The sequence below is a fragment of the Vanessa tameamea genome, chromosome Z (genome assembly GCF_037043105.1).
Source record: "Vanessa tameamea isolate UH-Manoa-2023 chromosome Z, ilVanTame1 primary haplotype, whole genome shotgun sequence".
NCBI lineage: Eukaryota > Metazoa > Arthropoda > Insecta > Lepidoptera > Nymphalidae > Vanessa > Vanessa tameamea.
In genome coordinates, this window is record NC_087341.1 from 2,646,386 (window position 1) to 2,674,312 (window position 27,927).

Sequence of the window (27,927 nt, forward strand, 5' to 3'; positions counted from 1 at the left end):
TAAGTCAGCATTACAACTGTGAACGAATTTAAACCTTGAAATATAATTTAACAATGAAAAAGAACAGACATTCATACAAACATATTTTCGTATGTTTAATATTATTAACATTTTATCATAACTATATTTTACGCCAAGAGGCATATCAAAAACATACTTACCTTAGATACCTTTTTTTTTCAAAATTAAGTCACAAGCCCTTATACACGCGAAAAAGGTTTCCATATATCCGTACAAATTGTTAAATGTATCTCCTATTGTTTTGATGCTTTATTTATTTCATTAAAGATTTCGCGATGCAGATCAAATCTTTTTCGAGTTCAAGAAGGTCTAACTAGCAGTTACGTTTGGAAATTTTTTTTATGGCATTTATTGGCGGACGAGCATATGGGCCACCCGATGACAAGTGATCACCACCACCCATAGACAAAGGCGCTAAGAAATATTAACCATTCCCTACATCACCTATGCGCCACCAACCTTGGGAACCAAGATGTTACGTCCCTTGTGCCTGTGATTACACTGGCTCACTCACCCTTCTAACCGGAACACAACAATACAGAGTACTGTTATTTGGCGGTAGAATATCTGATGAGTGGGTGGTACCTACCTAGACGGGCTTTTTATAATTTAGCAGTGTTAAGCCCACGTGTACTTTAAGCCGTTCAAAAGCCCCGATCTCTTTGGTCGGGTTGAATTGCAAGATTTAAGAGACCAAAGTGCATGTGTTTTTGCGCACACAATTAATGCGCTCTAAATCCTAGCTTAGTTAAGTAATCTCTGAGACTGGTCACTGTAGCTGAAGGAAGACAGTGCTATTTATTATAATGAAATGCGATTAAAACTAATCAAAGTAAAATTCCCAAGTATGCGATATACTTAAAACAGATAAATAGACTAGTTGTCGCCTGCGGTTTTTTTCACGTTTGGGGTTTGGTCGTTAGGTGTTAGGGATACAAAGACTAATTTGCAACAGCCAGAAAGAATTACTTTTTCATTTATAATATTAGTAGAGATGTTATACGATAATGCCAACATGTCTCATTATTGGACAAAAACTCCTAAATACCAATAAACTAATAATTGATTTTACTACATATATAATATTTGTATCTGTATTTGTGTGTGTATTCGTTTGGGAGATTAATTATTGTTAAACTGAACTAAAACTAACTAAACCATTATTTCATAAACTTTTGAGTCTCATTACGACTTCAATTAAGAAGCAAATTTGTATTTTTATTGTATCTTATGATTAATTGGTAAATATATATTTATATCGTCACTTATAAATAACACAAAACCTAAATTTTACCAATGGATATAGCTACGAAAAGTTGATTTAGGTTTCTATAATATTTTGAAAGACTTATACACTGAAAAGTGAACAAACGTTGCGATAAATATGAAATTTCATACCGAGATTTCGAAAGAACGTGTTGAAATGAAACAATTTGGTGGAGAAATCGCGTTACCACGTAAAATACTTCATTGGACATCTTTATCGGTCTGAGAGAGCCAGCCCGTATTCTCGGATGTCATCGGCTAATATACGATCGCTGACCGAAACTTTTATCTGAATCGCTCGACCATAGTTCGCTAGTTCCTAAGGAAGCCTGTGCACGATACGATTTATAGATCTCTCCTATTATATAAAAAGGTGCTAGAAACGTTAGATTGCGTAAGGGGGTGTACATAAATAGCGGTAAGTAAATAGAAAGAAACACCAAAAAACTTATCTTTTATTCTGGAAATATATATTTTTTTTTTTTGAAAAATCAATATGACCTTTTTTTAATTGTTAAGTAAATTGTCGCTATCCTAAAGGCTTACTCTCATTTAGAGGAGCAAGTTCTAGGTTTATTCTAACACGTTGCTCTAATGTGGGTTAATAAACACGTATGAATTTTTAACAACAAAATCCTTCCAATGTTTTTCTTTACCGCTCAGTGCTAGATTTACCAATTTTGAATCCACTATTTTTCAAAGTTCTGTAACCGCTGAGCTATTACGGTTCTTACAAAATATATTTAATGCTCATACTTTACCAGCTGTGAACAATTCTCATTAAAAATTAATTTGATTTTATGAATAATAAAATTACAAACAATCATCCAACACTCTTACAATTGTAATAATAATAAGGTTATATCCCGTTAGTATGTGCCGACCCTAATATATTTCCGTACTGGTGACTTCTTTACGTGGTCACACTATCCTTATGTCTTTTTTTACTTCCGTTTGAACATTATGCCGTAAGAGCCATTCCGAAGCTCCATTCTGTGTAATATTTCTTCCATTTGCTACGTCATTTCTTTCGATATCACGTCGAAATGTTACATTCCGGTTTATAGGAATTCAAGTTCCAATGTTACCACATTCTTAACTGATTTCGGTAATTGTTTCGCAACGGAGCGTTTAGTGAAGGAAAAACGTTAATGATCTTTGAACGAACTAAATGGTTTTCTTGCCAGAGTCGATTGTTTTATTGGCACCGTTTTGTTTTCGTGTATTTTTATTTCGTTGCGAGAGTCTCGTCTGCGTTCTTAATGTCCTACTTAATATATTATACGTTAGTATAAGTTAAGTTTTAATTTAAAATTTTAAACGTTACTAGTTCTCGCCAGCGGTTTCGCTGGAATTTTAAGAGTAGCCTGTCCTTTATTGGAGTTCAAACTGGCTTAATACGAAATTAAATCAAATTCGGTTCAGTCTTTTGGCCGTGAAAGAGCAACAGATAGACAAAGTTAGTTTAGCATTTATTATAGTAGGTATTTCAGATTAAACAGTGATTAGAGTTTATTTATTCGATATTTCGACAGAGCACCCGTTGTGTCAAAAGCCAAAATACTTATATATTATAAAATAATGAATATACATTGCGATACATTAAAACGTAGGTACTTAGAAAACGCTTCGTAAACATCTTTCGTACAACTTCTGGTCATAATCTTTCTGTCCTCTGATAATATTCGCACTCTCCACCATTCCGGCGCTTTGCATATTTGTAGGTATATCTGCGAATTCATATTCGTTAACAAAAAAAAATTACAGATAGTTATAGTACCTAATTTGTGATGAAATTTTAGAACAATGACTGGAAAAATTTAATCTTGCAGATCTGTCTTAACCCATATTTAACTAGAATGTTCTGGTCTTTACACTAACCTAATATACATTTTGTAGTTCAATACATCGCATTTAAATATAAAAAAATCATATTTAGGATATTATGAAACAAGAAAGTTTATTAAATAAGTCAATAGGTGTAAACATGACCGTCGACACGTTAATATTAGAAATAAGTATCCTAGAAATTAATTTAATCACGAGCATTTGATGCGGAACAAAATGTAGTTCGCGTCAAAATAATACAAAAGGTTTGTTAAACGAATTTATATTTTTAATTGCAACCGACCACGTTCAAATTTCATTAGTTTCGTTTTTAGCCAATTTCTTAACTAAAAGAACATATTTAATATGAAAAACGAATAGCTAAGTGACATACGATTAAATCAAGTGTTATATAACTTTTGTCAGATAGCTTTAAAATTACAGTATATTAATTTTCTATACTCGGGGCATGATAAATTATCATGACTATTTTGAAGTACGCTGGAATCGTACGGCAAGGAGTTGTGTTTCTTTAGGATCTAGGAGATATTAAGAAAATTTGGAACGGAACGAATAAAATTTAAAATATCACCCGGATTAAAAACATAAATAAACCATTGCACTTTAAACGCAATAACCTCATCCATAAGCCACTATTTCAGTCTGGATATTAAAGATTTTTGTTACGTAGAGGATTTGTCGGCGTTAAACTGTCTTACCTGACTGCAAGACTGGTGTAACTTCATTAAAAGAAGATTAAAAGTAACTTTTTCAACGCTACGAAAGTATTTAAAACCTCGGCGTCGTAGTGCCTTGAATTTTATGAGACAATAATACCAAGTTGCAATATTACTGCGTTCAGTTTATATTTCTCTTCGCTACTTCTTTTTCAGCCACTTTAATACTCGTTCCGTTTAATGTTTCGGATAATTCACGAACGGATGCTTTTCATGAAATAGACCGTGATGATAATGGGCTATTAAATTTTATAGCATTTTTTTTTTAATTTCGAAATTTAGACAACTTTTAATATAATTATATTAATTGTGGGGTATTCGACCAAAGAAACGATGGATGGATTGTGTGAAAGACAATATGGTTAGAAAGAATGTTACTTACTTACTTAGGATGACGTCTGACAGAGAAGTATGGAAGAAGAAAACATGCTGCGCCGACCCCAAGTAAAATAAGGGCAGGAGGATGATAATTGTGGGGTGTTGTCGTTTGGTTCTCAGACTACGACAATGACAGAAAAATATATGGGAACACCTAATCTTAGTACTTGTGAAAATCTTTAAATATTATCATCTAGACAAATACTTCCTCTTCTCTTCACCACAATTTAATATAGCAGAATAGAATTTGAATCCACGACCTTTAGCATTCACGTGTTCCAGTTACACTCGCAGAGAAAAACGAAAAGTAAAAAATAATCTACGTAAAGTCAAATGTTCAATAATAATTCTCATCGAAATACAAAATCTATCATAAAAAAAAAACCAACTAAAACGTATCTCGTATATCTCAGTGAAATCAAAATCAAAAGAGAATTTCATCAAGTTCTTCGTAATATAGAACAGCGGAGTTCATTGCAGTTAAGTTGAGAGCTATCACGTTGATTGCACACACTACGTTCTGTATACAGATATAATACACAGAAATGTTTACGTACAGCTTTGAGTACGGCGATTGTATTCCTTTGTAGCCCGTTGAGCGAATTGTAATATGAAAAACAATTTAAAGTCTCAAGTTTTTGTTAAACTTTTCAAAGTCGAATAATTCGATAAATTTTCTATACAAAACGGTGTTAGATGTACACACATTAGTATATATAAACAAAGATGTATGTTTGTTTATGCGCTCCTGAATGATTGAACCGATTTTGATGAAAATTTGGTGAACTGTTCGGGTAAGTCAGCAAAAGGTTACTGGTCCAAGAATAATATTTACTTATTAAATATTTGCTATTCAAAATTTAAAAAAAAAGACCCTTATTCTACCCATTCGAATGCCTAGAGGTAGTTAGTAGGTATTTAATATATAGTTAATATTTTTTACAGCTTTCTTATTGAAACAAATAGTTATAACCTTATGGTTCTGGATAAATATGTATCTGTTGGTAGGACCTTGTCAAACTAAACGCGAATATTTTATAAGGTTGTGTTATAGTTTGTGCGGCGAGTGGCTGGCGAAACATTGACTGCGTAAAGAATAATTCATACTTCTTACAGCGGCAGCGTTTGTGGGCGGAGGTAATCATTCAATATTAGGTAGTCCCTTTGCCCGTGTCTTTCTGCTGAAACATAATAAATGGGAGTACGTTTTCCCATTTTAAGTGTTGTCGTAAGCATTATATTATGAAAGAACGATTTTTGTCTACAAATGAAATTAATTTCCTGAAAAAGTTGTGATAATGTTCGACTTCATAAATTTAAATATTTTTTATTTACTAAGCGATATTCATATATTTGCCAAATGTAATACAGTTTTTTTGCGAAACCCCATTTTTAAGCGAAAATAAGCACGTGTTCTTTGGCAAAAAAATACCTAAATTAAGGCGTTTTATAATATCAGCTAATCTTACAAGTTAAATTGCACTTGAAGAAAAATAAATCATATGCAAAATGTCTTTGGCTAGGAATACAAATTTAAATAAAAGTATGGCTAAGTATGTGTATATATGACGAAGTGAGCTGACTTCAACCAGTTTGTGTCAAAAGCATTTCGCTCAAACGTTTCTTAGAGTAACATTGGCCTCAAATTCGACATAGAAATTTACCCACATAAAACTTAAAGAAATTTGACTTACAATAACGATATTTTACGGCGTAAACGTGATGAAAATAAAACCTAGCTTATTTATAAAAATGTTTTTATAGAATTTTTTTTTTTTACTATTTAATTTATTTTTTGATTTTAAATAGCATCTTTATAAAACTGCAACAACTACGTATTTTAATTATAATGCTTATTAATAATATCAAACATTTAAACATTGTTTCTTGTAGATAAAACAAGACCTAATATTTCTCACCTTTGGGGACATAATTACGATCGAACACTCCTACGTACACAAGGCAAAAGAGACTTGTATCGTATAGTGTGAAATTTCTTGCCAAAGTAATAAATGATAAAAAAGTAGCCTTATTAAACTTTGTATTTAATCAACAAAGCCTTGGAGAGGCTCCACTGAGAGACAAATTAAGTTTCGTAATGGTTAGTTCATAAACAGAACTTCAAGGAGGTGGAAAATTGTAATAAATTAAAGATGACAACACGATTATGCTAAAGATAATTTAAAACGTTTTATACAATTTACACCGCGGTGCATTTTGGCATAAAGCCAGAGGCATATATGCGTATTTTTCATGTAATTACATTTCCATATTCCAGTTATACTAGCGAAATAAAAAAGGTTCACAAGGGATAACGATTTACATCGTCCATTTTAATGTTAGGAATATAAAAAATTGCTTTTAAAGGAATTGCTTTATAAATAAAAATAAATATTAACAGCATATTTATAAATTCATACATAACCCCAGAAAGTTAAACTGGGTATTATTGTTTTTATGACAAATATTTTTTTATGCTGCAGTCATGAAAATAGGTGCATGGGCTGCTTTTAATAAATATTTTTCAGTTTAATCAGTGTTTTTCGAATACCATACCCCAGGAGACAAAAAATAGGATGAAAGTTTATAGGGGAAGTTTGCCGATTTTGTAATTAGCAACATGGTTCCGTGGATTATTTAGTTTTCATTTGTTTATTCGAAACTAATTCCTCGCTAGAATAAACTCAATCACAGAATCAAAAAATCCTCGCTATCCCAAACTCGAACACAGGGTAAAATAGTTGATATAGAAACAGATATAGATTGTCAAATTAGAACCACTTAAACAGGATGTATATATTAATCGTACATATCGTGTTTGCTTTAATATAGTTGTACATTTAGAAAGTAATTAGTATGTAAATTAATAAATTGTATCATCAAAATGTAACAACTGCTAGCAAACCTAATTAAATAAATAAATAAATAAATAAATAAACGTATACTACGTTGTCCAAAAACTCTAATAATTCATTGAGAAAAGTCAGATAGTTCCTCAGAACGCCACTAATGGGATGTCCCAGTGGCAAGATAACTATTCATATTTGAGTATAAGAAGTTTATTTCCAGTTAAGCATCTTCGTCAATCGTCAAATTTTCAAATAATATTATTCGTCATAACGAAATTTAATTTGTGTGACCATTTGGTAATCGCTTAAATTAAATTTTGGCATGGGATATGCCGTCGAAAGCATTATACAAAATACCACCAAATTTTCTTAAGGATTAGATTTTTTTGGGAACTTGTTTCCATTTACAATTTACATATTTAGAATTTCAAAAATTATGAATTTCCCTTCATTATATTTTCAACTCCCGTCTAATCCTCTTACAGGATGAATTTTCAATTAAAAACATTTTCAAGTAACAATTTTCTTGTTTTTTTGTTTTTATTTATTTTTTCCTTTTCGGAGAAGAGTTGTCGAAAACCTCTTTCTTTTACCATTCAAAATATTTTTTTTATTATTTATTTTATTATTATTTTACATTTTCATATCTGTGACTGGAAAGGTCTAGCCTGTTTTTTACCACAGAACACATAGTATATTTATGGTTGGGTTTCTCTAGTGCGCATGATACATACTCGTGTCAGAGGGTCCCACTCTTCCATAACATCATGTGTTATATAAGCAACTAAAGAATAAACAAACTTTTACTTAATATAAATAAAATTAAAGAGAAAAAATAAAATAAAAATAAAGATAACTGATATTAATAATTATTACAATGTGCATGTGTGTTTGTGTGAGGCGAGTGTGATATAGGTGTATGTGTGGGTGTGTGCGAGTGTATAAATCATTGATGTGCATGTATGTGTGTTGCTTTCCTCACAGCTCTCCTTCTCAGAGCCTCACTCGCATGCAACCGACAGCTAGTGTTGTATAAATTGTAACAGACTCCAGTTCTACTTATTCGCTTACTGTATTAACCCTGAATAAACTGATACGTATTCATATAAATACGTATCAGTTTATTCAGATATATTATAATTGAAAAAAAAAACGCGTAAATTATTTACATTCAGTAAAATCTATGTATCTGATCACGTAGCTTGATATTGATGGAATTATAAATATATAATATATTTTATGTATGTCACATTATTTAACAAAACATAATGCGGTTAAACAATAACTTTGCACGTGCGCAGTAAGGACGCATGTTATGTATGCGACCACCCTTTGGAGATACATTAGGACATCGCGTTCGCCGAGACCACCGACGACGGCCCGGTACCAGCAACCCTTGCGCAACATCACGCCGCACAACAACGGACCACACCGATCTTTCTTTATAATTTCTGTGTCTCTTAGAATTAAGAAAAGTATTCATATTATTTTATAATAATTGGTTCTGGGGGCATTCTGTGTTACAACCTCAACACATGAAGTAGTCTAATTAAATTCGTATTAATATTTGTAAAATAAGTTTGTGAATTAAAATAAATTCACTTTTAAAGTACTTTCGGTTTTTATAAGTCCTTCGGCTGCGAACGACAAAATTCGCACGTCCAGTTTGTTTAATACAATTAGGAAAACAATATAATTAACGCCGCAAATCAATATCAACAATGTACTGAGCTTGTAACACGAGATATTGTCAAATTATAAACATTTTATCCATTAATCATTTACATTTAAATATTATATTGTATTGTATTCCTGTATCACATTTGTATATCCACGATATATAAATATTATCCTTTATTTTATGTTGAAAATCGTCGCTTAATAAATTAACAAGTTATTTTCGTTTGAATGAAAATTAATATAACAGTGTTATGTATTGATAAGTCTGTAGTATCTAACATAGTGTGCTTGCACAAAGCCCTACTAACAAGTTCATGTATAACTCTATCGCAGTTGGTATCTCCTGTTCTTCTCTAGATAGTCTCATTACTGAGATTATTTTCCTATAATATTAAGAGCTCAGGACGCCGATCGACCTTGAGTTTATGGACTAGTCTAGACATGCAGTGTCTACGTTTGTCCTTCGAAAGTACGAAGACTTTTCTTCTCTTCAAAAATTTGCTATGTGATTTTCAAAATTTATGAACATAAAGTAATATCTCAGTTTTGAAAAGAACCGGTAAATAAAACTCATGATTGATACTCGTTTATTATTTTTAAATCTATACAAAAGACAGTCCTCTATGAAAATTTACACTTCTAATATGTGTAATCACTTTTACAATTATGAACGAATGGTCTAATTGATATCTTATTTACTCAAAAAAAAATGTAGCATACATTTCGAACAAGAGTCGAGATAGCCCAATTGTTAGAACGTGTGCATCGTAACCGATTGCGGGTTCAAACCTAGGCAAGTAACCCTGAATTTTCATGTGCTTAATTTGTTTTTATGATTCATCTGTGCTTTCTGTGCATCAATGCTCAGCGGTGAAGGAAAACATCGTGAATAAAACTGCATGTGTTTTATTTCAATAAAATTCTGCCACATGTGTATCCACCAACCCGCATTGGAGCCGTGTGGAATAAGCTCCAAACGTTCTCCTCGAAGAGATAGGAGGCCTTAGCCCAGCAGTGGGAAATTTATAGGTTGTTACTGTTGTGTTCTGTTTATTTCGGACTCGTAGTCTCCACAAGCTTTGTGAGTAAAGCTGCATCGATTGTTTGTCTTATATAAAAAAGTCTCTAAAGAACCATCGATACAGTATCGATCGGTAAAGTGAACTCCAACGAAATATTGTTAAAACTTAGCGCCGTTGTTTCGTAAACTCAATAAATTTCAGGAAATTTCTCTGAAACAAAATATTATCTACAGTAAACGAAACGTTTCCCTCGTTCCATGTAAATTGTTGACTTGTCACCAAACGGTTCGAGTTTATTTGACGATACTTGACTGAGTGAGATAAATTGTTTAGCTCCTTACTGAGTTGAATGAGTCTTCAACATTTTTTTTTTTTTTTTTTCATTAGAAGTGTGAATCTCTTGCTTTCACAGAGACTATAATTTCTATTCAGATTTTAAGTGCATCATGTCTATATGTTACGTTTTTGCGAAACTTAAAGTATAATTAGGCAATTTAGTCGGTAATATTTTTAAAATTAATCATAGTCCTATAAAATTTAAGTGTAACATTTAAAATATAGGATAAAATCAATTTAAATTTCTTAATTATAATTAAAAATTAACTTCGAAATATATGCAATGTATCAAATATATTTCAAAATATTTATTTAAATATGGAAGAAGTACATAATATGTACTTTAATAACAGTAAGGCTTAGTGCAACTCCACCTGGGTAGTTATCAATCACTCATCAGATGTTTTACCGCCAAACAGTATTATTAGTATTATTGTGTTCCAGTTTGAAGGGTGATTAAGCTATTATACCTATTGTGACGTAATATCTTAGTTCCATATCGTAGGTAACGCATTGTTCATATAAGTAATGATCAAAATTTCTTACAGAACCAATGTATAAGGGCAATAGTAACCGTGTACCAATCTGCTCTTCCTAAATATGCCTACCAATACCATCAATGAATATATTACTACACTACTTTTTGCTACTTTTATATTTTTTTAATTGTTACTTGCAAAACCAATATTCATATCAATCTGTTGAGTGGTATAGAAATTCATGTACTGCAGCGTCTTTTGTCGGCGAGTTACAACAAAGTGGATTGTATAATAACTTTTCCATGAAAAAATATGCCACGTATGTGCCAATTTTCACGGTGATCGGTCAAACAGTGTCGAACTCTATTAATCTCTAACAGATATACCGACATTCATTTTTATAATAAAAACATTTTCTAAACTAATTTTACTGACGCATATTTTTATTTTTGCCGACGAATCAAAGGCAATGATTCTCACAGCTCACAAATAAAAACAATGAATGTTTTATGTGATATATAGCAGTCAGTGTGATGATACCTTTAAGTTTAAATTAGTTTTTTTTATTATAAAAATTCAAATAAGATCAATCGGTTATCAAGGTAGTCATCAATTTTGTTTTATTTTGTAATATTCAGTAAGTTATTTTAATGTATAAATATATATATAATATAATGGTTTTAAGTTCATTTCATACACCGAAAAATAATATTACACTTAATAATCAAGTACATCCCAAGTGTATCATCACAAAATACCTTTAAGGAATTGTGACAAAAAACAAAAGAAATAAATTGTTCTTTGTAATTGGTTGCAGTTAGCGAGACTAGTTAACGTTCAAGGTCGCTACTACGCTCTTTAGAATTGTAGCGGTTAGTTACGTAGCCCGCTGGTCTACGACCGGGGCTACGAGAAAGGTGTTAATCTTTCTCAATTATTGTACCATTTATAGTAAATAGTACGAGATGCTGCTTTATTTTTTTAAAAGAAAATTAGCAATTCCTTTTTTAACTACATTCTAATATACGCATTTTTCAAAAGTTAGGCTTGAAAAGATTAGTCACAACAAATAAGCGACGGTCTTCCTCCAAGACAGTTTAGGTATAATTATTTACATGTTCTTATTTTTTCAACTGCTATTATCAGATGAAAAATACAAATGTTGCACAGGGACAACACAGTAGAGCTGCACCGAAATAAACACAGTATGAGTACATACGAGTACCGGAGGCCTGGAGCTTAAAAGATAGGGCGCGACCCTGGGGCCATGGACACGTAATGTGAGGGCCTCGCGAGACCTATTTGAGACGGCAATGAGGAGGATGGCTACCGGGTCGCCCTCGTGATATCGAATGCACTAGCGAGGAGTGCAGAGGGGCGGGGATATCATCTTCACCATCTGAGGAAAGCTACACAGAGCCACGAGTGGATCACTGCACGTAATCATCACATCTCAATGATTATAAAACATCTTAGAAAGATTTTTTTACCCGTACGGAGTTAGAACGGCCATCTAATGTATTATAATATTCTAACTTGAGCTTACTTAATTTTACTTATTGTATAGGTCGTTTTGTAGTGAAACTTTCAATAAGTCGATAAGCTTTATAGTTTTACACGTAGGTTCTATAATATGTATTAGCTACATCATGTTTGACATTTACTCGAAAACTATATTTAATTCAAAATTTATTAAACAACCTTTTTTTGTCTTATACACAAGTAAAGTGATAATTTAAGTATATGTATTTATTTAAAAACCTTTAAAATGATCTAGCGTAATATTCTAATATTGTAATAATTATTATACTGTGCGTATCAGCAGCACTCAAACAATATTAATTAAAAAAAAAATCCTTGCGGCAACATAAAAATAAATTCAGATCCGGACCGCCTTTCTTGTTATTGTATTAAAAACTTTTTTTGTTTTAAAAGATCAGTATACAATACGATTCAAATAATTAAAAACACTAGTTAAGTGGATAAGTATCATGTTATATAGAAAAAATGCATCAGTAAAGTATTTTGCCTATGGCAACATAATATAACTGCGTTGCCGATAGCGGAGCAGCTTGAATACTTTCGTAACGAATAAAATCATGAATATTTTCCCACTGGGTGAGAAAAATGTGTCTTTTTCATTTAATAACACTCCTTTACCATATGAATTAAACCAAAGAAATTGTTAATAAAACTGTACGCAACAGAAAGGGATAGAGAGAAAACGAAAGACAGGAGAAGGTCGCCTGTCAGTTCACACTACTGTAAGCCACGTAAAAGGACTTCATTTCAAAATGGAAATTCAAACCTTATTTTTCATAGCAACGTTGTCTCAATGAAGCAGCGCTTGTCTCTACAAACACTGGTTAATTTGTAAGAGATAAGCTTCCATATTTGATATTGATCATATCGTAATATTTTATTATATACACCTAACAGTAGTTTACCTACTAACTTGAAAATAAAAATATAATAATTTTATTTTATTTATGTAATATAAGTAATCGATATGGAAATTATTAAATATAATTTTTATGTGTTTATGTAGGCAATTATTTCGAAGGATTATATTTTTTTTGTTATAATTAATCCTTATTTTCGTGATTTAAGATTAAAAAGAAAAACGTAAAAACAATCTGTAAACAATTCATATTTTACTTCTATACGAATTATTTACGTAAAAAAATAAAATAATTTGAAATAAGTCGAAACTATAAATATCTACTGTACAAAATATAATGAACGCGAGGAAACGTGTTAAAGAACGCCAGTAGCAGTCTATCCTCGTTGACTCGTAAAAACAATTGACTACTATTTTAATTACCACATAATTTAAATTTCGAAGTAAAGTCGAAAATAAATACGACGAAAATATATTTAAATACGACGATTGTGAAGGGGTGACATGCTTTATCATATCTAACCGCAAAAGTCAGCGGCTCGTGACCACGACAGGCGCAACTCTGTCGATATGTCGGACAAAATATAAGGCAATTATATGATCGCAGTTAAAACGCGACTATAATATAATATGTAATGAATGAATGTATCCAGTAGGCTTAAAATATTCTTCGTCATCATCATATTCGTCATCTTATTTCAATTGACATATACAATGCAAATTAAAACAGTAGTATTACTTTTTACGTAACGTAAAACCTTTTCACTGTCTCGTAGCTTTGCGCCGATGACACATTGTAATAGTTTATTTTTATACCAATAAACGCCGTTGTTTCGCCTAGCTGGATTTCAAAGCGAAATATTTATATAGAAAACAAAAAGCACTCAATAGTTTTGAATAGCGCCATTGCATGGCTCATTCGGATTCTTTAGTTAGAAAAAAGTACAAACAACAACGACACAAATTGATTTCAAATAAACTCGGATCAGTTTTAAATTGAATAACTATTTACTTAATGTTGTTAATGTAATTTTATTAATATAATCGAGATATTTATTTATTTGAATGAAAAAAGAAATCCTTATATTACCCCTTCGTCGTCCGCGTGTCCCAAGAAATCGTAGAGTTATAAAGTTGAAATTAATACTAAATTCAGATAACTGCGGTCCCTTGGAGCTGTCAATAAATTCGTCAAGAATCAATTTTTATATACGGGATCAAATTCAAAAACCGTAAATTTGTTGTTAAATCAGTGTCTGTTTGTCTATCTATCTGGTTATACGGAAAAGTCACTGCGTGAGTCCGATACGTGCTTGCCCACTTTTTTATTCATATTGTAAGCCTATAAATTATTTTATATAAAATATTTATAAATAATCATTTAAGGTTGTATAGCTTTTAGCTATTGAGTTATATTCAATCACAGAATTATATAAATGTGATGAATACTTTTTGGTTTGACATTTTTATAATAAAAGTAAAGGAAGAATATTTTTGAATTTGACATGGATGATTGTAATAAAAACTGGAAAAATAAATATTGTAAACTATATTAAATATTGTTAATTATTTGACGTTCCTATTTACTTGAAGCTGGGTCTTCAATATACACTATTTCGTTCGATTCGAGTAGAATTCAAAGTTAGACAATAGAAGGTATAGTTTTTTATTATATTAAGTTTTCAGAGGTAATATGAATAGGATGCCTAAAAAATGTAAAGAATGCCCCATGGACAAAAACCTTTAACAACATAGGCGAACGTTCTCGAAAATACTAAATGTATCATTTAATTGTAATATAACCTCGGGTAAAAAGTCCTTCACAGTTGAGAATGTTTAATGTTTCATTAATAATATTTCAATTTAAATTTGATAATTTCGATCGAAAATTTTAGTTCGGAATAAACAAGATCCCTTTTAACATCTTCCACGCTAAAATATCCACAGAGCAATATTTATAGTAGAAATATAAATTAATCATTAACACGATTCTTAAGAGAAATTTGCGAACTTTTTTAGATATTACCATTGTCAGTAGGCGTAAGTAAGGTGGCGGTAACACCGATGAAGGAGAACATCATCGAAACAAAACACAAAGGAAATGGAAATCCATTCAAGCGTTCAAACCCTTAGTTCTTACGACGAATGATATATTGTAAGACTGGTGACGCAACGGAGTTTATTAGTATTTATAATCAATCTCGTGCTAATCTATGTGATTATCATCGTGAGGAAACCTACCTAAATTTCTGAATCTGAATTTATTGGAGCAGTGTGATGGAACAAAGTCCAAAGTCCAAAACTTTACAGCAGAAAAACCTTTGCCCAACAGTGAAACATTTGTAAATGTTCAATGTCTATGAACGTATCGTGTATTTCATTTGTTAATGAAACCATCAACAATATGGTAAAATTGATAGTCGGTACTGCCTAATATCCAATCACTCTCCCCACTCAGCTGAATACTGAATAGTGAAATGTGGATTATCTTGACCGAACTAGCTACAGACGACAATGATATCGAATAATAATTTGATTAATTACGCATAACTTCCAAATACAATAGTTAGAATGCCAATTAATAGCACTTATAGGGAGTAATCAAGTACTAAAGCAAATGTCAGCCAACTATGTATGAGTGTTATTAAAGGCTCCTATTATAACATAAGAGGCAGGAGCGCAGGGAACATTAAAGTGGAGCAACAAAAGCGAATTAAAAATCTTCTATCAAATCAAGTGTTTTTGTTAACACGTGAAAAGTGTTGTCACCTTCATTATGAGTGATTAATGTAGCAACACTTGTATTCGCTTTTGATATTATGTATCGAAGTTCTATAAAGCTATTTTTTTTTTATGGAATAGATAGGCGGACCGCTAAATCGACCATCTGATGTTACGTGATCACCACCGCCCATAGACACCAACGCTGTTATATTAACCATTTCTTACATCGCCAATGCGCCACCAACTTTGGTAGCTAAGTTAACATTTAGTCACTCACCCTTCAAACCGGAACATAACAATACTATGTATTGTTGTTTGACAGAAGAATCTATGATGAATGGGTGGTACCCAGATTCCCCAGGACCTTACCACCCAGTAAAATGATGTTGGATATAAATACTGCACGTTTAATTATTTTCGCTTTTAATTGAAATAGTTGCTATTAGTTATACTATTTACTACGTGATATATTAAATTCTAAATACTTTAACAAAAACCCAGTCACACGCTGGATTTTTGTTAAAGTTTTTAGATATGCGACTACATAAACGCACCACGCTGCTCCAAAGCGGTTGCACGGTTTTACACAGATGACAGAATTTCATCCGGCAAAAGGTCTTCGTCACTATAATCGTAATACTTCTCCGTAGATAACGATTTAAACAAATTAACCAAATATAAAATCAGCGACGCTTGGTTTGAAAGTACAATCGCCTTTTAAGATTCAGGATCTTTACTTAATATTTTAATAAATATAATTCGAATAAAGAAAAGATAATACGAACGCCTGATATACATTCGGATAACGGAACAAAATAGATATCAATAACAACCATTATGGGGATATCATCTGGATTTATCGCATGCCATAAAGGCATAAAGTTGATTTCGTTCACACTTAGCAAAACAATACAACTGCCAAGCGCTCAACAATGGACATTCCCGCTTTTCTGCTTAATATTTACGATTATGTTTTTATCGAATACCAGCTTCTGAAGCCCAAGTTTTATCACCGGTTAAATATATTATGAGAGCAGTTTAAAATCTCATTTATGATATGTCTATCGATAATCTTTTGATTATTTATTTAAATGTGGAATATGTTCCACGATATTTTTTTGGCGTCAAAAAGGCGGGAGTTACCGGAACAATTTGGTCAAAAACAAAGATAAACTTAAAGGAAAATAATTATAGGTTTTATTAAATTATATATTTACTCACAGTGGAATTGCTTTGTACGAATTGATTTTATGAACAAACACGCGAGATTATTATGATAATAGATAATACAAAATAATTTTAGGTGACAATTATGCGACCGTACGATGGTCCATGTGGTTTGAGATTAGTCTCATCGCCTAATGGAGCCAATAATAGTACGTATTTCTAACCAATACACACTCATGAATGGCTACGTAAAATAAATTGATATTCATTTAGAAATTTGATAGGTTAAATAAGTGAAGTAGAAGATATTCTTAGATAGTCGGTTTATTCATAACATTTTCATTTTATTTATATTTTTGCACAATATTAGCAGAGAAAATGATTAAGGGTAACATCGTTGAACTAAATATTGTTTTGACATAGACATAAGACAAAATTTACAAATATGCTACATTTAAGTATTGAATACAAAAAAACGAAAGGTTTCGTGGGACACCCGATTGAAACGAAGTCGCTTTCGCTATAAAGCTATTGATTTAAAAACAGACGAAATAAAATAAATTAACAACATTTGAAAATAATTAAATTGTTATTAAAAATCCCGTGTAAATTAAAACAATAACAAAAATAATATTATAAAACTGTATACAGTAGAAAGAGACAGACAATGTCGGCAACGTGTCTAACCCGAAGGCATGTAAATAGATATTTCACATCAGAATGATGCAAAAAGACGATCTAATCGCTTGCATCGGTGTGATCTCTCACATACAACCTATTTGAAATAAGTTTCGTAAAACGGCTTTAAATTACGTAAGATATTTAACGGTTCAAAAAACACCAACGAATTACCATAAATTCTATTTTCAAAATATTTTTTTTTTTTATAATTTTACATTTTTTTATTACGATTAAATACGCCGCATAATTTTAAACTACTGCTTGCTTTATATAGCAAGTATTTAGTCACGTATATATCTTCAACATCAGTTTAATTTTATCATTATATCAAACATATGATGTTCAATCATTAATTCTACCAAGTGTAGTCCTATTATCACAATATGATGTCGTATTCATTTGATTTGATTAGAGATTTTATTGAAGGCTTAATGTTTTGGTGTAGATTTTGTACTATGTGGTGAGGCGTGACTTCAATCTCAGTTCGAAACAAGTTTTGAAGAGGCATAACATACTAACAACCTGTAATAAACAGGTACTGTAAACTTATTGAATTTAGATCTGCGCTCTTAAGAGCCTATTCCACTAAGTTACTCCAGTATGAGTTTTTAAATACACAATACTCGGTATTTCATCCATACTGGAGATATATAAAGTTCAGCTAGACAAATTCAATTCGTCGTGGCCTATGTATATATCAAGTGAATATTTTCATATTTATTGATTTATTTATTTTATCTTATATACTAATTTTTTTTTGGGTTTTGTGCAAGCCCGTCTGACTAGGTACCACCTACTCATCAGATATTCTACTGATAAACAAGAGTACTCAGTGTTGTTGTGTTCCGGTTTGAAGGGTGAGTGAGCCAGTGTAACTACAGGCACAGGGCACATAACATCTTAGTTCCCAAGGTTAGTGGTGCATTGGTGATGTAAGGAATACTTAATATTTCTTACAGCGCCATTTGTGGTGGTTGGGCGGTGGTGAACACTTAGTATCAAGTGGCCCATTTGCTCGTCCGCCTACCCGTATCATAAAAAAAAATACTACACTTAAGCCGAAGTCTTGAGATCAAAACATAAAATAGTCAAATTAAATCAATCTGATATTACATTGAAAACAAAATAGGATCGCGAACAAACCCGTGAAAATATTGGAAATTACGAGATAATTAGAGAAAATATTATACAAAGTTATATTAAACCTCTATCGACTGAATACATTTAAGAGAGGTTTACTGTTGTTATGACGGATTATAAAGGATTGTAGAGGATGTTAAGCCATCCATCGTATTTATCAGCTCTAGCGTCTAATTACGAGGAAGAAACATTTTGAGGTCAATTAGCCTTTATTCGCTCGCTTTTAATTGATTGCGAACTTCGATAGAAATCAAATTTTGCTTAAGCTTATTGTACAACATTCAAAGGTCAGCTCTTATCTGTTGCTGGGTTCAAAGTATTGATTCGAATATTAAAATCATATAATATAATCCATTCATCAGCTTTTTGATAAACTCGTTTACGGTTTAGTTTGGTCGTCTGTGTTTATTGTGATACTTTGTATCATATTAAATTATATTTTATTATATATTATTTTTGAACACATTTTAAAGCCACTTCTAAGTGCTTAATTTGTGTTTATAGTTTATATCATCCTCAGCAGTGTACCTGTGTAACCTGATGATATTCTGTTATATATGTATCTAGCATACGTTCAAGGAGCGTAACTTTTGTTTAGTACTACGATATTTACAGTCTGATACTAACATAAAAATACAAAACTACTAAACAGCTTATTAAAACTCCTTATTAAATATTATGCATTATTATTATTGTGATAATAAATAAAACGAACAATATAAATGGGCTTAATTCATTAAAATAAAATCGGACATTAAGAATATGAAATATGAAATGAAGTTTATCTTTGATTAATATATTTTGCTTATCAATGAAATATATTATACCCTGGTTTATAAAACGCAAACGAAATAGAGAATGATAAAATAACACCACAAGTGAATAAAATAATTGAATATATTTATTTATTTAAATTAATTATGAGACTAAATATGTTTATTGAATGTTATTTAACAAATTAATAAACAAGCAACCCATGACGCACTCTGATTTTATTATTGATTCACGATATCGGTGCCGTTCAATAATTTATTAATTAATGTCACATATCGGTTAAATATTATTTCGTTATATAAACATCCGACTAGCGCTATTTATTAAAATTAGTATAAGAATCGTATTATTGTAAATATACACAACATTGTGACGTAACTGTAAGTATTCCTACTTTGTTAAAAACATCCCATAGGGAGTCTCTAGCTCCAAGATTATTAGTAGACCGGACAGCCCAATCGCCCCCCTAATTTATAAATAAAGTTTTGGTTTTTCGTGATCGCAGGACTTAAGGGGATTACAAAGTGATACTCGGTAGACCATGGAATCTTAGACAGGTATAAGACGTCTTTATGAAACTCGAGTATCTACATAAGTAACGTTAAAAAGTTAACGTGATTCAGAAATTTAGACGGATAATCATTATTTTGAATTAATAATAAATTAAAAGTTATTTTAACGCTGTAATGTTTATAAAATGAAAATTATAACGGTCCTAAAATTGTTGTTTTATATAAATAATATCTTTAATTACCGTATAATTTACCGTGAATAAAATAATTAAAATTCTGGCATAAATTATTGACTGTAATCAAATATTGAATATGGCTTTAATTGTGCGAAAGCAATATTGTTGTTATAAATATTTTATATGAATACCAATATCCACCATATATGTATATAAACTATTTTTGTAGATAATTATTTTGTCAATTCTATTTTTATGATAACTCACGCTTTATAAAAAAAAGCAAAGAACTTTTTATCTTTAACTTTGAGTATTTTTTTCCAGTAGAACTAAGCTGAGTTTTTGATATTTAATTTCTAATAGTATGCCGTAGATTTAAACCAATTCGGAGGATCGGCCTGTAATCTCGTTTGAGATTCATAAAATGTGGACTTAAATAAAATAATTAACCTAAATTTAACTTAGCATTTCGATTACATTCATAACTCATCAAGGCTTTTACTTTAAAACTGTCACAACATATTTTATTAACGGATTTAAAGTGCTCGTTAAGACTTAATTGAATAAAAAATGTACCTTTAAACATGAAAATTAAATATTGTAATATTTTTGACGTTGATGGGATGAAAGTCTTTACTGATAATTTTAATCTGTGGTCAGACAATTTATTACGTCACTTCATAAACGTTCGTTTATTACGCGAGCTCCGGTCGATGCAGTGTATTGTAGTGTAAATAACACGGCAGGAGTATTTTCATTTACCGTAATGAATTATCACACTTAATTGACAATGTGATGCATCTCATTTTACAACATATTATAATTTTGTTCTTTAGTGAGCACATAATTGTATGTGTCAACGTTGCGTCACTTCCAGTTTACAAATTAATAATAGCATATGTGTCGCACATGTTGCTAAATGTTTTATAATTTATTTACACGCTTTTTAAGCCAAATTTTATCGCTTCGAAATTATGGTAGACCGGTATTATAATAGATAATTCTTGGTGTTTTTAGAGAATGACTAAATATTATCCACTAAGATACGCGGTCAATAACAGCCTAGCGAGATTTTGGTTAAGTGTTTACTTATATATTTAAATCCCGGCCAATTGTATAAAATTACCAAAGTTAGAATGAAAATATACTATTTTATTGAAAATATATGGATAGAGCCAGGAGGTGGATTGTAGTGGTTTTCAAAGGCTATTATTAAAACCTTAGAGTGTAGTCTCATTCAGTTTAACTGAAAACTCCCGTGTATTTACAAAAACGTGTTGTTTTTAGAAATGGCTTGAAAAGCTATAAGCTTTTGCTTCTCTATTCGTATATTTTTCTTTGAGCACAGTATTTTGTTTATTGACAAGCAATATCATTTTAAATGATTTTTGGTTTTGTATTGTCTAGTTACAATCCTATTCGGATTTATTCGGGTGCTTGGTTCGAAATAGGGCCCATCCGAATACAACATTTTTTTCCTTTTTTTTGTCAATAACGTTTTAGTTCAGTTTTAGTTTGAAGTTAGGAATTCTCAATTCTTAAAAGTGACCTAGATAACCTTACATACTGGTACAGCATTATATAAAATATCTGTCTACATCGTTTCATTGTCGTAATCATGAGGATAAAACCTTTGACCTTTTGATTGACATAATGATTATTTTTTTTATTATTTTTTTAATTAGAATCCCGCATTGGAATGCATTCATTGACACTATTAATTGATTGAAATTCCGAACTAAATCTATTCGATTCTCAAATAAAAACCACTTCGTTCAGTAGATTCATAAAAATAGTCTGGTGGACCGATAATAGTATATTTCATTTCATCAGAAACACAAAACCTTAAAAACATAGACTATGATATAACTATAGTATTTACTAAACTCTAGTTGGTGGTACTTAAACGACACATTGCGCTGATGCAGATAATAATATGGACCAATAGAATATCACGCAATAGTGTTGCTGACAAATATTTATTTTAGTTATATTATTCAAATTTATTTTATTCGTTTTAATTTTATTTGTATTCGTTTTTTTTTTTTTTTAATTGCCTCTTTGTATGAAAAGTATATAAATATATTTAAACGCTTTCTTTCATTCCTATAATACATCTCTTTATCTATCGGAAGGAACGACGTTTTCTCATGAGTATGATTAGAAGCATTATAAATTTATACCTATAATCATTTTACGAATAGTATTGAACTTAAAACGACTTAGTTAGAAAACTTCCATAACCAAATGAAATTTTTTTTCATGTGCGCTCTGCACTTAAAATAATTTTGAAAGGGTCTCAACGAACTATACGTCCGATTTTTTCGTAATCGAAATTTTTGCCAGAGATAAAGGAGCGTTAGTTAAGTTACGTGTAATATGTTAAAAGTTCATGAAATAATTTTTGTATGAATTTGAAACAACTATGAAATGAGCATTTACGTTCTGAATAGAATTTGAGCTTTCACGATTTGCATACATGGAGTATACATTTAACATATTGAATTCAAGTTTTGATTGCGTCCTTATTTTTTTATTATTTTGCCCGACATGTCTCTCGAATTCCACCTATCACGGTCACGAACTGACTCAGCAACTTTGGAAAAACAAATGAATTCAAAGATAATTTCTTCCAACCCGTACCATACGTATTTAATTTTATAAAAATAATCAAAGTGTTATAGTAAATAACAAATTATACGAATGATTAAGTGTTTATTTATAATTTAAAAATAAATTGCTTTAGTAGATTGTGATTATATAGAAAATGAAAAAAAAAAACCTTAATACGTGACTGTTTTTTCACAGAGGACAACGTCAAGTTTTTAGTTCCTTATAACTTCCTTATAACCTTTAGCTAGCTAGATCACATGATTTATATGATATCTGCTCCTATCTGCTGTCCTTCTACTCCATAACATATAAATTACTTATAATTAAATAATGATAATATATTCAATCTGTATTGGGATAATGAGTGAGAAGCTACTTGATCAATTTTGGACTAATATTTCTAATATACAGCCGAACATTGACTTAGACTATACTAGTGACCCGCTTAGCTTCACATAGATGGATGAAAACAGTTTAGACCCTAGGGAAGACATTAGTAGCCGGTTTCGACAGCGAAGGCCTTCGATTGCATGTGGCACAAAGCGCTTCTTTCGATGTTTCCTGTGGACTTCCCGGGAAATTATGCAACTGAATCACCAGCTATTTGACAAATCGGAGCATCAAGGTCGATGTCGACAGTGTATGCTCTGACTTAAGACTCTGGTGTTCCATAAGGCTGCGTACTGTCACCCACTCTGTTTCTTCTGCATGTCAATTCTATCATATTATTATAAATCGGAAATATTCTCTGTTACGTAGATGACAGCAAAGTATATATCTTATTAGGTGCATACGGTGGACCAGCGGCACTTTTTCTCGGGAACACGTTGAAAAACATGGTTAAAGAACCAGAACAAACTTGTGTCTGAAATCGACTTTTTACTAACCAAAGTCTCGGACTGGGACCGACTAAACCGAGTCCTGTTTAACCTCAAATGGACCCAAATTTGCGCGTTAACCGCTTTAAAATTACAATTTGTCAACACTTTGAGGACATTCCTCTTGCTGCCGAAGCTAGCATCGGAATAGTTGGCGTCTATGTTTCGTGTGTCGATTGTCGAGTGTCGTTCGGTTCGGTAGTCATTTGGTAGCTAAAGCCAAATTGGTATCTGAAAACCTTGGTTTGCTCAGCAAGGCGAGACGTCACTTCACGTCAGCCCATTGCCTAAATTTGACCTAACAAAGAGCGCTGTTCTCACTTATAGGCGGGAGCTCTCTAGTAACAGTTTAATCCATTGACTGCAGAACTTCACGTTTGAATATCGCGTGAGAATTCCAAGTGACACCCGCACCACCTCGATGGCCGATAGTCCACAACAACGCCCTTTTTAAGGCATTTTCTACAAGTTATATTATTACAAATTCGTTTCAGTCATTGCTGTTCATCTATTGCTAATCACGCTCGGTCAATATCGGTCGTCACATGGCAGTAACTCATTTTCCAAAATAATGTAATGTTGATGTTTCTTATTACCGAGAGGAGATATCAAATGTTACACATCATATATGAGTACTTTGTATGAGCTTACCTTAAAAGGTAGACAATTGTGGGTATATATACAAGCCCTCCTCGCTTATCGCTATTGTTAGGAACCGCATCAAAAACCGATAAGTGATTATAATGAGTTAGCGGAGACAAAGATAAACAGAAAGCCACTTTAGTTGATAATATTTATAGGTATATTTAATTATTCGGTACGTGTATATGTAATGGAACTCTGTCTAAATTGTTGGACCGAAATCAATGATATTTTTTTGTGTATTTGATTATCTATATGTCTTAACCATTATCCCTGTATGGATAAGATTAGTCCCGTTAGGTGGCGCTACAATCGACATGGAAATTAAAAGAAAATCTTATTTCAACCAGACGAACTCGTGATAGTAAGCAAGTATTCAATAAATCATTATAATTTCTTGTATAATTCCTTAATTATGAAAACAGCTTTAACATATTCTTAAAATTATGCAAAAAATACAATTCAAAATAACTAATAATATCATCTCAGTGATGGAAAAACAAATAACTATTAGTTTAATTCAATTAACTTTGATTTTTAAATAGAAATAACTGCATATCGATTTATTGAAAACACTTCGAATTACCCGATTATTTGATACAAGAAAAAAATATATTTTGTAAAAAGAATTTAAAAAATGTTGATACATCATATAGCGTAGTACGATTAATACAGAATAAGTCCAATATTACATAACATATAACATAACACAAACAGCCTGTAAATTTCCCACTGCTGGGCTAAGGCCTCTTCTCCCGTTGAGGAGAAGGTATGGAGCATATTCCACCACGCTGCTCCAATGCGGGTTGGTGGAATACACATGTGGCAGAATTTCGTTGAAATTAGACACATGCAGGTTTCCTCACGATGTTTTCCTTCACCGCCGAGCACGAGATGAATTATAAACATAAATTAAGCACATGAAAACTCAGTGGTGCCTGCCTGGGTTTGAACCCGAAATCATCGGTTAAGATGCACGCGTTCTAACCACTGGACCATCTCGGCTCAGTCCAATATTGCCAGCGGATAAAATTCTACCGCAAAACAGGAATTGTCGCTGTATATGAAAAGAGACGGTACGAGAGAGAGAAGTACAAAAGTACAGTAGCGTAACAACAAAAGTTGCAAAAGAAAACAAATTAAAAATTAATTGTATTCGCCATTCAGTCGTCTCTTACGAATCGTCATTTTATTAAATCATATTAAATGTTAGGCTGTATAAGATGTGCTGGTTCTAAAGTGTTCAACCGATATTCTCTTATTTACCGTTTTGAAAAAAAATAAAAAAAATCATCCAAGATATTTTTTTTTAAGTTTCTCAAGTCTCGATTCATCATCGTCTCGATCATTTTGTATCGAATAAACTGTGCCTGAACGAGCTGTATTTACAAAGAAAAACCTAATGTTGAATGACTTGTGTCCTGTCAAAAGCGTCAGTCAAACCTAACATCAAGACGCATTTATATAATGTCAAAAAAGATTTACCTGGAATATTTAGAGCGACTATACTATACAGTAAATACTTAATGAAAATTATTTATAAAGGTTTTGTTGTGAAACACCTAATAGCCTTGGGGGTATGACTGAGTCGTACGCCGTGACGGCACACGGCATGTTGCTTACGTCATCATACCCCCTTTCCGCCTACGTGTAAGGTAAGAGTTAGTTAAAAGCATATAGTATTCAGCTCTTATTTTTATTTTACTCAATATAAAGAAGTTGTTTACGGCTTGACCCCTCCCCAATTACCCTAAACTTTTGTTAATTATTTCTTTAAAACGCAACAATGACAGTGAAATTAATATAATGTATAATATATGATGGATTTACTAGTGCGCAAACACAAGTGCGCCTTATTCCCTCATTCTCATAGTGGAATGAGACGAAAGATGCGCCAAATCTGCGGCCACTGGGGGCGACCTAAGATTTCAGGCGCATGACCAACAGCTTTACATTTGCACGTAAACACTGAAGACTTACCACGGCCTGCTTCTAAGAATCTATTAACAAAAAAACCCCAATATTTATTTATCGTTCCGATCTGGAATTTGATCCTGAGACTTCGAGAACCTGAAGCTCGAAGCCACTAAACCAATGAGGCATTCAATATACATGATGACGGATATAGGTATTCTCTTTTTGAAATTAAATTAATATTATTTATTAAGAATTCAATGTATAATGAAGTTTTTATATACAAGTATATTTATATAGTAGTATAAGTCTATTAAATATGTGTTCTCAATAAAAACAGTAAAACTGAGTATCCATCCATGAAGGTGCTATAATAAAAAAAAATGCTTTGTATTTTTGAGCGTTATATTTAAAAGAGCAGTCAACGTACAAAATAGCTGTTATCCCACATGATTTCACGAAAGAGTGAGACGAATGCGACGAGAGAGAAAGAGAAAATCGATATCGCTATCCAACCGCAAAGACATTTCGTGTGAGCGAGACAGCAACAAAACACTACGAAATAATAAAATAAAAAAAAATGTTAAGAAAAGTTCAAAGTCTTATAAAATAACAATAAATTAACACTGCATCAAAATAAATTAACGAAATAGAAAAATAAATAAAAAAAATAAAGTATTTAAAAAAAAAATTAAGTATCACGTGTTCAGAAACTTACCAACAGCGATCTTTTCGACGGGAAAGGACTGCGCCGACAACACCCCGAGGAGAGAAAATAATAAACCGACAGCGTTTAAAATACACATTTTCCACTTCTGATTTGACTTTTTAGCATACATCCTTTAAAGTACAGGTTAGTACCCGCTATGTCACATACTCAACTAGCTTGCATGTCACGCTTACGAAAGATTCTGTACGAAAATTGTTTCGAAATCGGATGCTGCGTACGAACCTGTGACTTAGGGGCGACTGATGGCTAGGCGGGGCGGCCGTAGCATGGGACGCGGGGGACGCGACCCTGCTGCCTCTCTCCCACTCGTTGGAAACTCACAAACGCCTACTATAGTTTGTTCTTAACACTGACACTCAACTTGAAATAATAACAATATTAATCAACTTGTGTCACTCATGGAAATGAGCATCTCACTCTGTAAAATATCTATAGTACTAAATAAATACCTGATGGAAAGTTTTCAAATATAAAATATTTGATCTTTTATATTCGAAAACTTTCAACGTTTGATTTCTAAGAATTTCTTATTCGTAATTTATTTAATTGTAACAATGCTTAAAAAATGTTCTTCATTCTGATATTCCATTTAGAAATAATTTATTTAATACAATTTTGAAACTACGACGCATATAAAATGTATTGAATGGAATAATATATTTTTAGATTCAAAACTTAGTACGAACTACGTTTTTGTATTTTTGACAATTAATAAGCTTATACTATGTTCGAATATTTATGGATTTCTTTTAAATTAAAAATTACTGCTTGATTTTCGTTTTGGGTTATTAAAATAAAATTTAAAGTTTGTTAAAAAAATATAAATGACCAAAAATTCTTCATAAAAGAAACTTTATACCTAATGATTTGTCTTTTAAAGACAAATATTTAAAAAATATATATATTAGTTCGATATTCAAAAGAACATTTACAGATAACAAATATTCATAATCATCAGATGTATTGTGTGTTAAGGAATC

General features: G+C 31.7%; 1 protein-coding gene across 1 annotated transcript in view; it reads right to left on the reverse strand.

The window, feature by feature from the left end:
- LOC113403891 (glutamate receptor 1-like) overlaps positions 1–27,175 on the reverse strand; it is a 125,200-nt gene extending 98,025 nt beyond the window's left edge. The window contains exon 1 of the mRNA XM_026644518.2: positions 26,936–27,175. Coding sequence (XP_026500303.1) covers positions 26,936–27,056 — 121 coding nt within the window. The 5' untranslated portion in view covers positions 27,057–27,175. The remainder of the gene's footprint in view (positions 1–26,935) is intronic.
- Positions 27,176–27,927: the final 752 nt, after the last annotated feature.